We start from the raw sequence: 14,722 nt of genomic DNA, 5'->3' as shown, positions 1-14,722 counted from the left end.
ATATGATGGATGGAGAACAGGGAATGCCAGGGAATAGTCAGGAGAACCAAACCTGTTGGTTCACCGCTACTCTGACGCGTAGGTAGGGAGGTTAGGCTTGGGCACGGAGCTGAGCGAGGCGACGATACGAGCAACTGGCTGGAGGCTATTGAGAAAACAAGAGGTTGGTGGTGGCCGCTTTGGGCTGCTTCGCGTGTAAGTGTGTCCTGGCTGGGTCAGGTCTGGGTGCATGCCTCCAGAATGGGCGATGTTGGGGGGGTTCGGGATTGGACGATGGCAGGCGATTGGGCTTGATGGCGATCGAGACCTGAAAGCTACGTGGTCAGTGAGGGTGGCCGCATGAAAAGAGGCCACCCGCGATATCGGGCGGATGGTGATTGAGTCGATGAGGATGAACGATGCAAGATCTTGGGCGAGATAATTCAGGTGGTTGGGGAGTGCAGGGTAGATGGTGATTGGAGGAGGACGGTGCACTAGACGTAAAAAGGATGGATGGAGGGCAGTGAGCTGGATGAAATATTGGATGATGTGTGGTTTGGAATATTGAGCGCTGATGAGATGGCATGAGAGCTCTTCTTGGTATCGGGAGACACTGAGTTGTAAGTCAAGTCAGGCTCCATGCCATGTCATCGATCCAACGTCAAGACATGATGCACGTTGGTACCTAGCCTTGCCATAGGCGGAGGATTAACTACGTGGAGCACAGAGACGCCCAAGGAACAGACAGGGGTGGCTTCATGTCATGATGGCATGGCGAACCTGATAGGGTAAGACTAGGATTTACAGCCAACATGATAGTTGCGTAAACGTGCGTAATACCAACGGCCATTTAGGTTTCCGAGTCTCGAGGTGGTTGACACAAGATTGCAGACAGTGAGACGCTGATGTCAAGCCAAGGCGATGAATGGATGAGCCAGAAAAGTCTCGGGAGAACCCCCCCGTGTTTCTCCCTCGCTTCGCCTGCGTGTCACATCGTGCGTGTCCCTCCGTACCTACGTTAGCTTGGAATCATCCCTTGACTCTGCTTCCTTTTTTTTTCTGGGTCCTCATGCGCACGTACGATCTGCTGGCTGACATTTTGATGCCCGTCATGTTTTTTTCGGGCAGGGTACAGCTGACAGGGATGCTTTCAGAGAGAGAGAGAGAATTTGCACCGAGGGACGGAGCGGAATCGAAGCCGCAAGGAGGGAGGACAGAAGGGGAGGGAAGTACGAAGCGGACGGAGTATTCGTATTAAACATGGCGAACGAGGCGTGTAAGTGAGCGGATGTCGCGTATAACAAGAAGGGAAGACTCGACTCGAGCCGGCAAAAGTCCAGAAGAGGAAACACTGCGAGATTAGATGAACCGTGACATTTTTATCACATGGGAAAGCAACGAGAGTTGGGGAGACATGCAATTCCCTTTGGCCGGCAAAAGAAACAAGGCTCCATGGTTCCTTCCCCGTTGCTCATCATGTCCACGATCATGAATGAAGAAAAAAAAAAGAGGGAAGGAACGCGCCTGCCGTGCAAGACGACCTCATTTCCACCCGATCTTGCCGAGCGACATAATTTCTTTTCCTCTTTTCTTTTTTAAACTCTTGTTAAGCAAAGTTCAACCTCGTCCCCGCCGCCAAAGACAGCCTCATCACACTTTTTATTTTTTTACTCTTGGCCATCTTCTTGTGGTTCTCTCTCTTTTTTTCACAGGCTCCTCCTATTTTGTCCGCCCGCCGTGCAGTAAGGTTCAGGTCCCAGGGAGCCGGGTTCCCCGTACGGTACCGCGTCGTGCCGCGTCGCCCCGTGCGTTCAGTGCGCGTGTTATTTTTGTCTGCTCTGTGGTCTCATCTCCAACCTCGAATATTACTTTTCTCTGCTCATATCTTATCTTATATCTGCGAAATATTCAACTGTTCGTTCTCCTCGTACGGTTCGCATCTTCGAGATTCGGCCCATCAGCACCAGCATCGACTGCAGCGGTTGGAGCTGCCCTGACAGCGCACCCTTGCGGCTCATCGATTTGGCGCGGCTTTTGTTTACTCACTCACCAATCGTTTCGCCTCTTGCATCTGCCTCAACTGCTGTACAGCCAGCACCTAGAAAGCATTGACATCTGCTGAACGCGTGACACCTCTCGAGCACTTCATCCGAAGCTTTGAACTCGTCAACCGTATCATTCAGTCGTCTTTCGATTGGACCAAGCGTCAGTCATCCGTTCTTGTCCCTCGTCACCGTACTGTTCTCAAAGCTCCCCGCCTGAGGCTTCGACAACTGCTACCCGCATTTCGTCGTAGTCCCTGGTTCTATCGCCAACATCCTCGAGGACTCGATCCGACTAGACAAGCCCCTGGCCATCTGCACCGGCGCCCAGTGGTGCATTGGCGATAGTGGTGCCTCTTTCGGGCTCGGGGTCCCTTGTCTAGCCTGACAGGCCATCTCGCAGACCCAGTATTGGGACAAAGACCCCCAGTCGGCAGCCCGCTGACCGTCTTGCTAGGCCTGTCGCCCGCGCTGCTCACCGCCTGCCCTGCCCATTCGCTGGACCTGAGGACGCCTCGGCTTCTTGCTTTGGACCTGACTGCACCCACGTCTCACGCTCCCTCTGCCTGTTGGGCGACTCTCACTCACACTCGCTCGTTCGCGCTCACACCTCAACCCAGCGCGCGACTGGCCGGCCGCTATATCAACATCCCCCAACGAGCCTGCTGTCCTGTCGTTCCTCCGCCATGCTATCCGGTGTCGCCGCCTTCGCGTTTGCTCTTTGCTGCTAGTCTCTCGTTTTCTGCCGAGTCCTCCATTGTAGTCCTGTGGTTGCTGGCTCCCAGTTTCACGCGTTCGTTTGCCCGCCTGCGTCTCATTCGTCGTCAGCGTACCGTACTGTACGTTCAGTTCAGTTGAAGCTGGGCCCTGGGTCGTTCATGCGCATGCGCCCTCGTGTGTACCGTTCGCCTCTGATCTCGAAATAGGTCAATTGGTCCCAGGAGCACTCGGTAATCGATTCTGCGCCGTTCAAGCGTCATCAGTCACTCGTTCTTCTCCTGACGCTCTCGTTCTGGATCTTCAAATCTCATCTCATCGCTCACCTCGGAGCCAACCATCACCACTCCGTCTCGGACCCAATCAAAGCCTGCCAGCTGTCGCGCGCGCGCCTTCAACTTGGCTGGCCGACCCGTAGAGTCGCCCCTCTGCGGACCAAGTAGCCTTTCGCCTCCTGTCTCTAGGCTGCTCTGGCTGCCTCTCATCGGGCTGCATTGCGCGAGCTCCTGCGCCGTGCCGCAACGACCTGCACTTCGCTTCGTTCCCGCCGTGCGTCTCTCTGCAGCTGTGGATCTCGGTACCGGTTAGTCCAGCCAACCTCTTCATTCTTGCCTCCATTTCTCCTGTTTCCCTGCTTCCTCCTGATCTGCTCCTGTCCATGACGCCTGTCACTCGTGCTTTGATTCATATGCGAGGCTATTCCCTTCCCACCCTCGTCGCCCCTCTGTTCCCCTGGTCGACATATCGAGACTGAACCAATACCCTAGTCTCAGCCGTGGATCCTCTGAGTCTAGTTTGACCTGCTTCGACTATCCCCTTGAAACTCTGTGCTGGACTGCATGGCGTCCTCCGAGGTTGACCAAAAGTTTCTCGGCAAGCTGGCCAAGGCTGTCGAGAATGACAACCCCCTCCTGGCCTCGATGCTCTTCAAGATTCTGGGCTTGTCTCTGAATCTTGCTGAGCAGCTTGTCGCAGCCAAGAAGCAGCGCCGTCCCGACTATGAGCCATCCCCCAATGCCGTGCGTCGCATCTTGCGCATCATCTGGCTCTCCCGCGAGGGCAGGACAATGCTCGAGCAGTACGTCATCCCCATGGTTGGAAACTATGGTGAACTCAAGGTTCTTGCCTACAAGCTTCGTGCTTCTTTCTCTCACATCTATGCCCTGTTTGGCAACCAACCTGTAGTGTCAAACTTGGGCAGGTATACGCCAGACGTCATAGCTGCTCTGACGCCACGGTTGGACAAGGGAAAAGGACGTGCCATCGACTTGGAGGCTGACTCGAGACCTTCTTCGGTACAACCAACTCACCCTCTGGAGGGAGGCCCTGTTATGCCGCCTCCAGGATTCGAGGACCGAAACATGCCTCTCTCTCCTAGCTTTCTCATCCCAGCCAAGGACTATCTCCCGGAGGCAAAACAGCACTTCCTCGAAGCCATCCAGCTTGCCGACTCTCTTCTTTGGGGATCGCACTCCCTCCGACTCTCAGTCAAGACCGAGTATGCCGCTTTCTTGTACGAATGTGTCCACGACGCCGAGGCAAGTCGGAAGCTCGCCAAGGACACCATCGCGGAAGTTTATGAAGCTACCGAAGGAATGGACGACGACATGTTTGGCGACGCTTGCGAATTGGTTACGGTCCTTGGCAAGATGATGAAGCGTGGTCTCGGGTCCAGTGGCAACCTGCGTGGCAGCAGAGCGTCGGCATCGAACCAGAGCCCTGCACCTGGAATTACCGCAGTCCCCGGGATGGAGAACCCTATATGAAGAGTCAGCGCGGGAGATTTGTTGGAAATTTGTAATGCTTTGATCGCGGCGCATAATCGCGAGCACTCTCGGGAGGTTGTGGGAGCCGGAGAGAAGTTTCACGTCGGGTCTGGATACTTGCTTGCGGCATGGGTAACTTGATGCGAGCAGGGACAGACTGACACGACACTGCTTGGACCCAGGCATTGGTTGCAACACACCAGAGTTGGAACGACGGCGGATCATTTTGAGTCACGACGGGCGCGCCAAGAAGTCAACACTTGAGGTTGAATCAGTTTCAGCGGGCCGTTCCGCACGGCACGGCACCACACACACACACACACACACACACACACACACACACACACACACACGACACGGCAACGTGTGGGGATTCTCAGACATGATCAACAGGAGGGCCTAGATTGAATCAGCTCACGGCACATACGGGTCCATCGATTGACCGATGGGCAAACCTTGATAGGACACGCGCTCGGAGCCTCTCACGACACGGTTGAGAGGGAGGAACGACAGCATAGGTACGGCTTCGGATGTTGTTTCACGCAGCCAGTCAGTCTCACCTTGCCATCTCATCTACTTGTGAGCTGTGGAGTGGACACATCCATGTTGGCGCAACGCGAGGACTAATTTCCCCTTCGCGTTTGATGTGCATTTTCTTCTTCACTTCTACTCTGTTATTTGATACCCAAATATTTCCGGACTCTGATATGCATGTGCGTTTACTTTTCTACGTATTCATTTATCTATTGATGATCTGTTTTCATGTTGTAGGGTCTCGGCTGTTGGCGGTAGGAAAATAGAACAGAAGGTATCACGGAGGGAGGAGAGGTTCTGTTTGCATTGGCTGACTGATTTATTGATTGACCGGGCTTGTCTGATAGATGTAAGAGTACCTAGCATGTTTATTGACAATACCCAGGACGTTTGCATCGACATGTGGTTTATCTGAATCTGATTTAAACGGGGTTGAACGAGTCTTGTTTGGTGTCTGTCTATGTCTAATCGGATGTCTATCGAATAGGGATCTATGAATATCCATCGAAACGCCATCCAACGAAGATGCAACAATCGATCAAGACCCAATCCAATCCGGGAACAACTCTAGAGGTAAAATCTCGACATGGTCCAACTCTCCTCGACCAACCTCGACTCATCATCGCACTCGACCTTTGCCTTGACCGGGTCTCTCTCTATGAGACTCGCAACAACAACACCACTACCTGGTTATTCCCTAGATCGTCATGATCTTTTTTGAATTGTGAGCAACACTCACGCAACAAGATACTCGTGGGCTCACTCTGGTCCTGCTCAAGACTCGGAATCCGAAGAGTCATCAGAGTCGTCAGAGTCTTCTTCAGAATCCTCCTCAGAATCCTCATCAGACACTTGACCGGATTCTTCACCAGACTCCTCGCCAGACTCCCCAGAGTCCTCTTCCTCCTCGAGCTCACCAGAATCGTTGGAGTCACCCTCACCAGGAACGTCCTGGATCCACTCCTTGACCTTTTCGCGGTCTTCCTTCTCACGCTCAGCGGCCCTCTTGGCACGTCTGGCCTCCTTCTCAGCACGTTCGGCCTCAGCGCGCTCACACTTGGCACGGATCAACTCCAGAGGGATCAGGCGACCTGTGACGTTGAAGAAGTTGGCCTGCATTTCCAACCAGCGGTTCTTCTTATATTTGCTGTCAATAGATCCGAGCAGCTCGCAGTCCTTCTTACAGAAGTTCTCGTCAGGTTCGGGGTGAATCTCTGGCGGGTAGAGCAACTTGTACACGCGGTCCTGGAGATAGCGCATGTCGGCGCGCTTGTCGGAATCACCGATGATGACTTGGGAATCGGAGCTGCTGGACTCGAAATCTGAAGACTCGGAGGAAGCATCTTCACCGGATGAGGAGTGGTCATCCTGTTGAGCGGCCTTGACCTTTGCGTTGGCCTTTGCCTTCTTGTTCTCGGCGGCAACCTTTTCGTTGCGGATACCGGTGTGCCACTTGTTGTGGATGGGACTCTTTCCCTTGCCCTTGGTGTTGGCTTCTTCGTACTCTTCTTCGTTGTCATCATCAGAGTCGTCGTAGTCAACATCGGAGTCTTCCTCAGCATCGCCGCTGGTGTCATCATCGTCGGAATCTTCGATTTCGGCTTCTTCCTCGTCTTCCTCGTCTTCTTCTTCTTCTTCTTCTTCGTCCGACTCTTGGTCAGTGTCACTCTCGGATTCATCATCGGCATCACCGCTGGTGTCATCATCTGAATCCGTGGTATCGTCGGGAGAAGAAACCTCGGGATCTTCCTTTGTTGTAAGGTCCTTGATGAGGTTCCAGCGATCAGCCACCTCCGTCTTTGTTTTTCCCAGAGCGGTCGCGATCTCGGTCCAGGGGAGTGGTGAGTCGCCCTCCTTCATCCCGCGAAGGAGGCAGTCCTGTGAGATCGTCCAGCCCGGGTCCTCATTGGCCGAGCTTGCCTCTGCCTCTGAAGCTGAGGCCTCACCAGTCTGTGATTCAGACTCTTCCTCGGCGGAGTTTTCATTGGAGGATTTGTTGCTGTTGTTCTTCTTGGCCTCGGAAGGCGCCTTGCTGCTGCCTTCGCTGGTTTGCGCCTCGGACTCGCTGGTCTCGGCCTGGGTAGAACTGTCGTCTCTGAAAGAGACTGTACGACGTGTAGCCTTTACACACTTGTTCTTGGGACACTTCTTGTCACATCCCTTGACACAAGTGCTTCCGTTTTGAGAAGAAGGGTCGATAGGAGCCCCGTCAAGCTCGTAAGGTGCCTGAACAAGAGGCGGGTTAACGACTGGCGTTCCATGCAGTTCGTAAGGAGGCTGGACAGCTGAAGCCCCCTGACCCTCGGATGGTCCTGGTGCAGCGGGATCGTAGCCTCTGACGGCTTCGGCGATAGCTACATGGAAGCTTCGCGGCGTCAAGGGCGCCGGACGTTTACCACGACGCATACGACGCATGATGAAAGAACAAGCCGTTCAAGTATGCTGTTGGTTGCGCGTCTTGGGTTGGGGAGAGGAGTGATGATGAGCGAGGAAGTATGTCTCGTATTGAGATGAAGGAAGATTGATCGTTGGGCCCGACAATACTGAAGACTTGAGCACGGCAATAGGTGATGGATATCAAACGCGATAGTCGATGGTCTTGATGGTTATGTGCCCTGACCTTCGTGTGGAGGAGGTAGGATGATGACGAGTACAGAAGACTCTCAGCTTGGGGCGAAGAAAGGCGAATGATAGAAGAGGGTTCGGAAGCACCAAAGGCTCGAGCGCGACAGAAGGCGATGGATCTCCGGAGCGACCCTTGTGGTGATGGATGAAGGATGCTTCGTAGAAGAGAAGAAGCGTCTTCGGGATGGGGTTCAAGGGTAGATGGGAAGCATCAACGTCTAATGCTCGGTCGCGGTATCAGAGAAGACGGGAGCGCGATGACGACGCCTCGAAAGTGAAGGAAGATGCTTCGGGGAGGAGAAGAAGAGGGAAGGTTTCTTGGGTAAACGGGCAGATAGGCCCGGAAGCCTGGAAGGTTGTGGCTCCAAAGCGATTCAAGAGACGAAGAATATCGCGACGATCCAAGCGATGAAGGAGATGCTCGTGATCAAGAAGCAAAGGCAAGAAATAACCCCCAAGATCTCGAGATGCTGGAAAGGGTTGTGTTGTGTGTAGGAGAAGGAAGAGGAAGAGAAGAGGTTGGAGAGAGTCGAGATTTTTGAGGCATCTCAAGGCTGCAGCATACGGCCGTCGAGCAGTTTCAGGGCCGTCACTGCAGTCGTCTTCTACCTGGACTCTGAGTGCGGGTGCCGGGCAGTTGGCAGAGCTAGTAAACAAGGCGGGCAGAGTTGATGTATACACAACTGAGAGTTGTGCTCAACACGAAAGGATTATGTAACAGAACAACCAACAATTAGATATTTATCTAGAGGTATCAAATACTTCTTAGCCATTGTTCAGATCACCTACGAGTTGTTGATGCGATCTCGTGGTGCTTCTTGTTGTCGCTCTAGTTGACCAAGTGACACTCTACTCCTCCGCCGCCTCGACACCTTGGACCACCAAGAATCAACAGTGATTCACTGTGGAGCAAAACACAATCCATTACCGTCAACAGCAATAGCTATTGTTCACGATGCCACTCTCCTTCTCAGGGAGTCAAAGAGAGTCTTGGGCACAGTCCAGAGAACAATGGTTTCAAGACAACAACGGCATTCAAGTCCCAAAACAACACCACAAGTCACAGAATTTGGACTTAAAGAATAGTAATCTCCTCAAGGTAATAACCACGTCCAGATCAAGTATATTATTCTCGCGATAGACCTTAGTTTGATCACGGCCCAATGGGGCCGTCGCCATTTTCGCTGACTCATCCCGCAACTCGCTCAACATCAGGATATCGCTTGACTCGCACTACCTATCTTCTGCCTCCATCTTTCGAAACACCACTCATTCTATCAAACACGCGTTTAGGTTCCGAGGACCCAATTCGAGACTCCATAAGGAGTTCAAGTACTGACACAATGCCCGACTCCTTTTCGCCCATCTTTCCCCAGGTCTTGCGAAGAATGTTAACCATCTTGTCTTCGTTGAGGTCCGACTTGCTCTCAAAGTCGTCAAACTGGTCATCAAGGAAGACCAGACAGGCTACATCCTCGAGGACCTGAGTTTCCTCGTCAGACTTGAGATCCTCTTTCCGGATCAGGGCGGCCACACGGGCTCGATCCTCCTCAGGGATCGGGGGTTGGATTTCCGGTGAAGCCAGCAACTCGGCAACTTGGACGGCGGCCTGGGCCTTGAGCTTTGCGCGCCAAGTGAGATAACCCGGACGGGTCATGGGATAGCTGCTTCGAGGGATCTCCCATCTATGAGGATTTGGTGAGTCTCATGAAGCCATGGCGAGTTGGGACAAGGCACAAACCTCCTGAAGTGCTGAGCCCGACAGGCGAGCTGGAGCACAGGGCTAGCGGATGGGGATCGGAGAGCGAGCCACTTGGTCATCTTGCGAGCATAGTCAAGTTCGTAGGGAAGAGTGGTTCCATCGGGTCCTGAAGCTGACCTCGGGTCCTCGGCGTGGGCAGCGTCGATAAGCTCGAGGCCCCGGGCGTACTCGGCGGGGAGGGGAGGTAAGGGACATCAACTAGCCCTCGAGATGAACCACAGTGACCGAGCCAAGGAGCTGATAGGAAAGGCACTCGCAGGATGAATGAATATTGTCCATAAAGCTTCTGTCTGTTGGCTTAACACAACACAGCTTGCTGAGTGACCGTGACTCCTGCATACCATGTGCATCTGCTTGCCAGCTCTGTTATTCACAAATATGACATAGCCCAGTCCGCCTATCAATGTGTCTACCCTTTCTTGGTGAGTCTCCCAAGTTAGGAAAGGGTAGAGGCAAGAGGCAAGAGTCAACTAGACGACAGGGGAATTCACCTCGCACCATCGAATGTCCAAGATTCCAACTTGCCTGTCCCCTTGCATAGCATCACGTAGCCATGATGGAGCTCGGCGTCGATGAACCAGGAAACCTGCCTCTGCCCCAGGAATTCTTGATTGGGAGGGAGAAGACGGTGGCCACACTGTGCCGTACGTAGGTAGCACAAGGCCAAGGGCGGCAAGGCAAGCGTCAACGCCTCATCCAAAGTCTTCATCATTGATGGCTTCCTTCTTCTCCATGGATCTGATCTGATCTGACGCGTCATAATAAAAAGTCCGTAAATTTTCGGCCCCGAAGTCGCTGCCGATTCAACATGGCTGAATGTGCATGTCGAAGACAATAACGGCAACAGAGCAGCCACCCCCAAACATCCATCTCTTCTCTCGTGTCACACAAAACCAAAAGCCCTGGTCTTGGCGTCTTTGCATCGGAAGCCAGGACGCGGGCGCGTTTGCCAGTTTGAGAGATGGCCACCTGTGGCGTTGGAAACGGCCATCGAAATATACCCATTGGTCGTGTCCTGTCCTGTCGAGTCTGCCCCTGGTTCGTTTTATGCCATGCCATGTCGCCAGCCTTACACGCTTCACCTCTGCTGTGCCCCCTGGAGGCTTGAGCCCACGAGCTAGCGCCCAACAACACCCTGGGGATCGTCAGTGTAACCGTCGGGTTCGCTGTGACGAGATGAGACTGCTGGCCTGGTCTCGTCTGGGGTAGCACAAGAGATCCAGCGTGCCCTCGATCCAGCACACCGCAGAACGTCACCGTCATCAGACTGACATTCCCAGGGTCCTGGGAACCACCTTTTGTTTTGACATGGAAACTTCCCGATGTCGTATTTGACAACCACATCGCAGCCTGGCTTGGCATGACATCCGATGGACACGCCCTATACACCCTCAAGGCTGCCTCTGTCCTGTGACGCTTCGTGGCTTGGCTGTCGTGGTTCCTATCCGCCTCGTCTTTCCTCTTTCCTCTCTAGTCCTTTGGTTGGGCTTCCGGAACCGTGCTATGTTTATCTGGAGCCCATCCCTCACCGAGTGAGATCGTCGGGTCAATTTGCATTTGGCAGCATCGCCATTAATACCATCTCCTTTCCTTGGCCATCGACTCGACCCGCTTCGCCTCGCCATGCTATGTAGGAGACGACATGGTGCGTCGAAATGAACAACATTAGTCAAGTTCAAAGTCGTCGGCATCTTCTCTTTCCGAGTGTACGTTTGAGACAGCCTTGCAAGGGGCCCGACTCCCTTATCCTCCACCCAATCTCCAAGGAGCAGTCGCATATTCCCCAGTAAGTCTTTGTCGCATCGTCATGTGGCCCCGTCACTGACCGGTCAGCGAGAACGCTGGTGAGCTTGGTGTTGCTACGGCTCCCAACTGAACCAGATTGGATAGTCGATCGAGTTGATCGTGTTCCAGCATCGCAACCATTATCCCGATCGAGTGTCAAACTCGTCCACCACCCTGCAAGGGAGCTTGTCAAACTTTCATTCGGCCAAGTTGACAGGTCGCATCTGGTTGCCACACCGGATCTGAAAGCATAAGCTCATGATTCGCCAAACGACACCTGCAACTCCTCATGTCCATCCGTCGACACACTGCTCCCCTGCCATGCCACCCTGCAGCTTTCAGCTGGGTCCAGGCCCAGGGTTGGGTTTGGTTTGGGTTGGAGCCTCAAAACTCAAACCCGCAGTCGAACCTCGTGGCCAAGGCTCCTTGGGTTCCGTTCCGTAATCATTATGCGAAACACCCAGACTTGCCTTGCCTACTGGACCATGTCCACGCCGCGCATGCATCAAGGAGCCTCGGTTGGCGGCCCAGACAGCTCGCTGCCGCTCAACCAAACCGCATGGTGGTGGCGCCTGCTGCGCTAACATGGCGGATAGACTGCATCGCGCCGCTTCCTGACGCTTTCGACTGCGTCCTGGTTGCAAGGGTCGAGCATATTGGAATCCTTTAGCCTCTATCCATTGATTGATATGCCAACCGGGCGAATATGGGTCTCTCCTTGCAAACAGAATTGCTTGGCCGTTGGCAGGGAACCGACAGACCCGGAGCAGAGCAGCTTCTCGAGATACATGCCGCAGTCGCCATAGGGTTGTGCCAAACGAGTACCAGTACGTCCTCATGAGTTTGGAAATAACACATCCAACCCTTGCAACCCCTCCCGGGGCCGGCACTATGGTCGACACCGATCTGTCTGTCTCGGGGGCGTGGGGACATGGCAGGCTTGTTGCTTTTTCAACCAAGATCTGGCGGTGCTAGACGCAGCTGAAAAGTGCGTCACCCGTGATCCAACTACCCAGATAGCACGAGGGCATTGGACAGCGGCCCGGGTAGCGTGCTGGCGCGTTCATCTGGCGCCGGCCCCTGTTCGATGGGCACGTCGATGGAGTCCGAAGGGATGGTAACCGTGCCGCCACACCTGCGGAGCTAGTCGTAGATCCCACCTCAAGTCTCTCCCAGCACTTGTTGGGCGCCTTCAATCACACTGGGACCACACTGGGAACTCCAGGGGGCTGCCGCCAATCAGCAGGGCTGCGCGGCGCCCAATCCTCAGATCCCCTGGTACCGTAGGGCTCTCGTCTTGACATGTCCGCGGCGGTTCAGCGGCCATTGTCGCACACACCCAGCTGGTAGATATCTGATCGCTGGAGCTCCAAAGAGAGCCGACTGAGAGTACTGTCTAGTAGTGTGGCTGGTGCGATATACGCTTCTATCCAGAATGTCAATATGCCCGAGTCTGGAAGACAAAAGACTCCCGAGAGCCAAGCATGGATGCCCACTTGCACGATTCGAGTGGACCAGCTAGTGGCGAAAAAGCCATCAAGGGGCCGGCTGACATCAAGCAGATTTTTCTTTGATCCTTGAGCTGTCGTCGACAGGCTGGTGAGTCCAATTCCCCTATTCCTGGCGTCAATGGACGCGAAATCTTGTCTGACCTGCTGGAGTCGAGAAGCCCAGCTAAACTACTAGGACAGCGCCTGGAACATATTCGTTTTGGCAACAAATGATCCCCGACTAACGTCAATGATGAGCAGTCGATGAATACAACCGAGGCAAGGAGTATCTTTTCTCGAGCACAGTGGCAGAGAGCTGAGCCCACGCCCCACAGACGATGCATCGTCATTGTTGCTGAATGGGGCTTGTCACCCGCGCAGTGTATCATCGCCATTCCATCCTTGATGGCCTGAAGTTCAAAGGGTCCTTGTTGGCCACCATCGGTGTTGACCAACAGTTCGTTTCACTCGGTTCGTTGTCCCGCTCAAGTCGCCAGTCATATCATTGCAGCTGCAGCACCTAAAGCTGTACAGTAGGTATGTACATGTAGGTGGGTGCTGGCTGGAGGGAACAGGTCGATTTCCAATCGACCGGGTCCATCGGGGACGAGTGTGACATCGTCGCTGACTTGCTTTTTTCCATTGCTTTTTCTTGTTCCGATATGTGTATCCTTGCTGCTGGCTGAAATCCCTGCTTTTATGTAGCTGTGTGCCATTCATGACTTGCGATAGCAAACCTGAGCCGTGATGGGCGACGCGGGAATAGGGGCAGCTCATCTCGGTCCCGTCGAGGACAATGGTTTGCCGAGGACCGCTGCGGTGGGCGCGAGTCGTGTTAACCGCTGGCCAAGAAATTATTGACGATTGATCCTACTCCGCTCGAGTCAACTGACACCGGGAGCGCCCCGGGCTGACGCTGCTGACGCTGCTGACGCTGCTGAGGTAACTGAGTGCATTTCTGCCGTCTCTGGGCTGTGAGAGAGCACTTGATAATGGCCCTCGAGGAGGCAAAAAGCTCGTCTATCTCGAACGGGCATTTAGATCTGGCCACTGGCCAACCAGATCACCTGGAGATCAACCCCCTGCTACGCCTCAGCTCTGGGCCCTAGTTAAAGATGACTAGCGAGTGACAAGCCTCTTTCCGCGTCCCCGTTGCGTGTCTTGAGCTTGACCAGGGTCTGTTGGACGGTGCTCAGCCTGGGTTTGCCTTTGTTGAGTAATAATTAAATTTGGCGGGCTCTGACGTCGATTTCGTGGTTGGTCGCAGGCTGATAGAGATCGGGGCGGGGACCCAAGCCCACGGTACGGCACCACAAGAATGCATGCGCAACAGTGAATGAATGCCTGCACGAGGATATACCGCGCGTGCTATACTTGTGGTTCCCTTCCCGGGCTGCAAGGTGATGGGCTTTTGGCGCAGCCGTCGAGTCGAGGGATAAAGAACCATGGGCCAGCCACCAAACTATTCAAGCGGACGGGAACGCCGCTTGTCTTAACAGGGATTGAAGCCTCACCTCGGCAGTCATGACATGCTTCCGTACGCGCGCGGACGCAGGATTTCCAGGGACTCATTTGTATACAGAGTAGACGTAGCTCTCCCGTCCGCGGGAGACGATCGCCCGGGTGAGAGGCCGTGGGAGGTTGCTGTACTGACAGACTGGGTCGGTAGCCGAGACCTGAGTGAGGACCCTTGCCATGCTGCATCCACGACGAGTGTGTGGCGACGCAAGGCTGCCGCAGGCCGACATGTAATGGATGACAGGTTTGTGCAGCCCCAAGGGTCCTCTCGAGGAGGTGAGGTGAGCGGACACTATCCATCCCCCGTGCTCCGTACCGTATATACCTACATACAGCAGATATTCGAAGCGGACCCGGACGACGAGGGGGTGTGGGCTGTACCTGTGCCACCGTAGCTGGGCATGGGCGTGAGGGTGGGCGCCGGCGCGAACGTGGGTCTGCCCCAGGGGAAGGGTATCGAATCGGCGGGTTTAGCCGGCAGTTGATGATGGACCTGGACCTGGA

At 54.3% G+C, this 14,722-nt stretch overlaps 3 protein-coding genes across 3 annotated transcripts; 1 reads left to right on the top strand and 2 right to left on the bottom strand.

Annotated features, from left to right (window-relative positions):
* Positions 1-3,577: 3,577 nt before the first annotated feature.
* MRS44_012772 (uncharacterized protein) lies at positions 3,578-4,504 on the top strand (the record flags this gene model as incomplete). The annotated part of the gene is made up of 1 exon (XM_046269358.2): positions 3,578-4,504. One exon carries the CDS (start codon positions 3,578-3,580, stop codon positions 4,502-4,504), a length of 927 nt encoding a protein of 308 aa, XP_046132762.1.
* A 1,308-nt stretch (positions 4,505-5,812) lies between these two features.
* On the bottom strand, positions 5,813-7,453 carry MRS44_012771 (uncharacterized protein; the record flags this gene model as incomplete). Its single annotated transcript, XM_046269357.2, has 1 exon — positions 5,813-7,453. One exon carries the CDS (start codon positions 7,451-7,453, stop codon positions 5,813-5,815), a length of 1,641 nt encoding a protein of 546 aa, XP_046132763.2.
* Positions 7,454-8,900: 1,447 nt separating this feature from the next.
* Positions 8,901-9,484, bottom strand: MRS44_012770 (uncharacterized protein; the record flags this gene model as incomplete). The annotated part of the gene is made up of 2 exons (XM_046281106.2): positions 8,901-9,348; positions 9,405-9,484. The coding sequence occupies 2 exons, from the start codon at positions 9,482-9,484 to the stop codon at positions 8,901-8,903; spliced, it is 528 nt and encodes a 175-aa protein (XP_046132764.2).
* Positions 9,485-14,722: the final 5,238 nt, after the last annotated feature.

Source organism: Fusarium solani, assembly GCF_023522795.1.
Source record: "Fusarium solani strain SB1 chromosome Unknown bctg00000008, whole genome shotgun sequence".
Lineage (NCBI taxonomy): Eukaryota > Fungi > Ascomycota > Sordariomycetes > Hypocreales > Nectriaceae > Fusarium > Fusarium solani.
The sequence above is the reverse complement of the archived record's forward strand: the minus strand, read 5'-3'. Positions and strand labels throughout refer to the sequence as shown.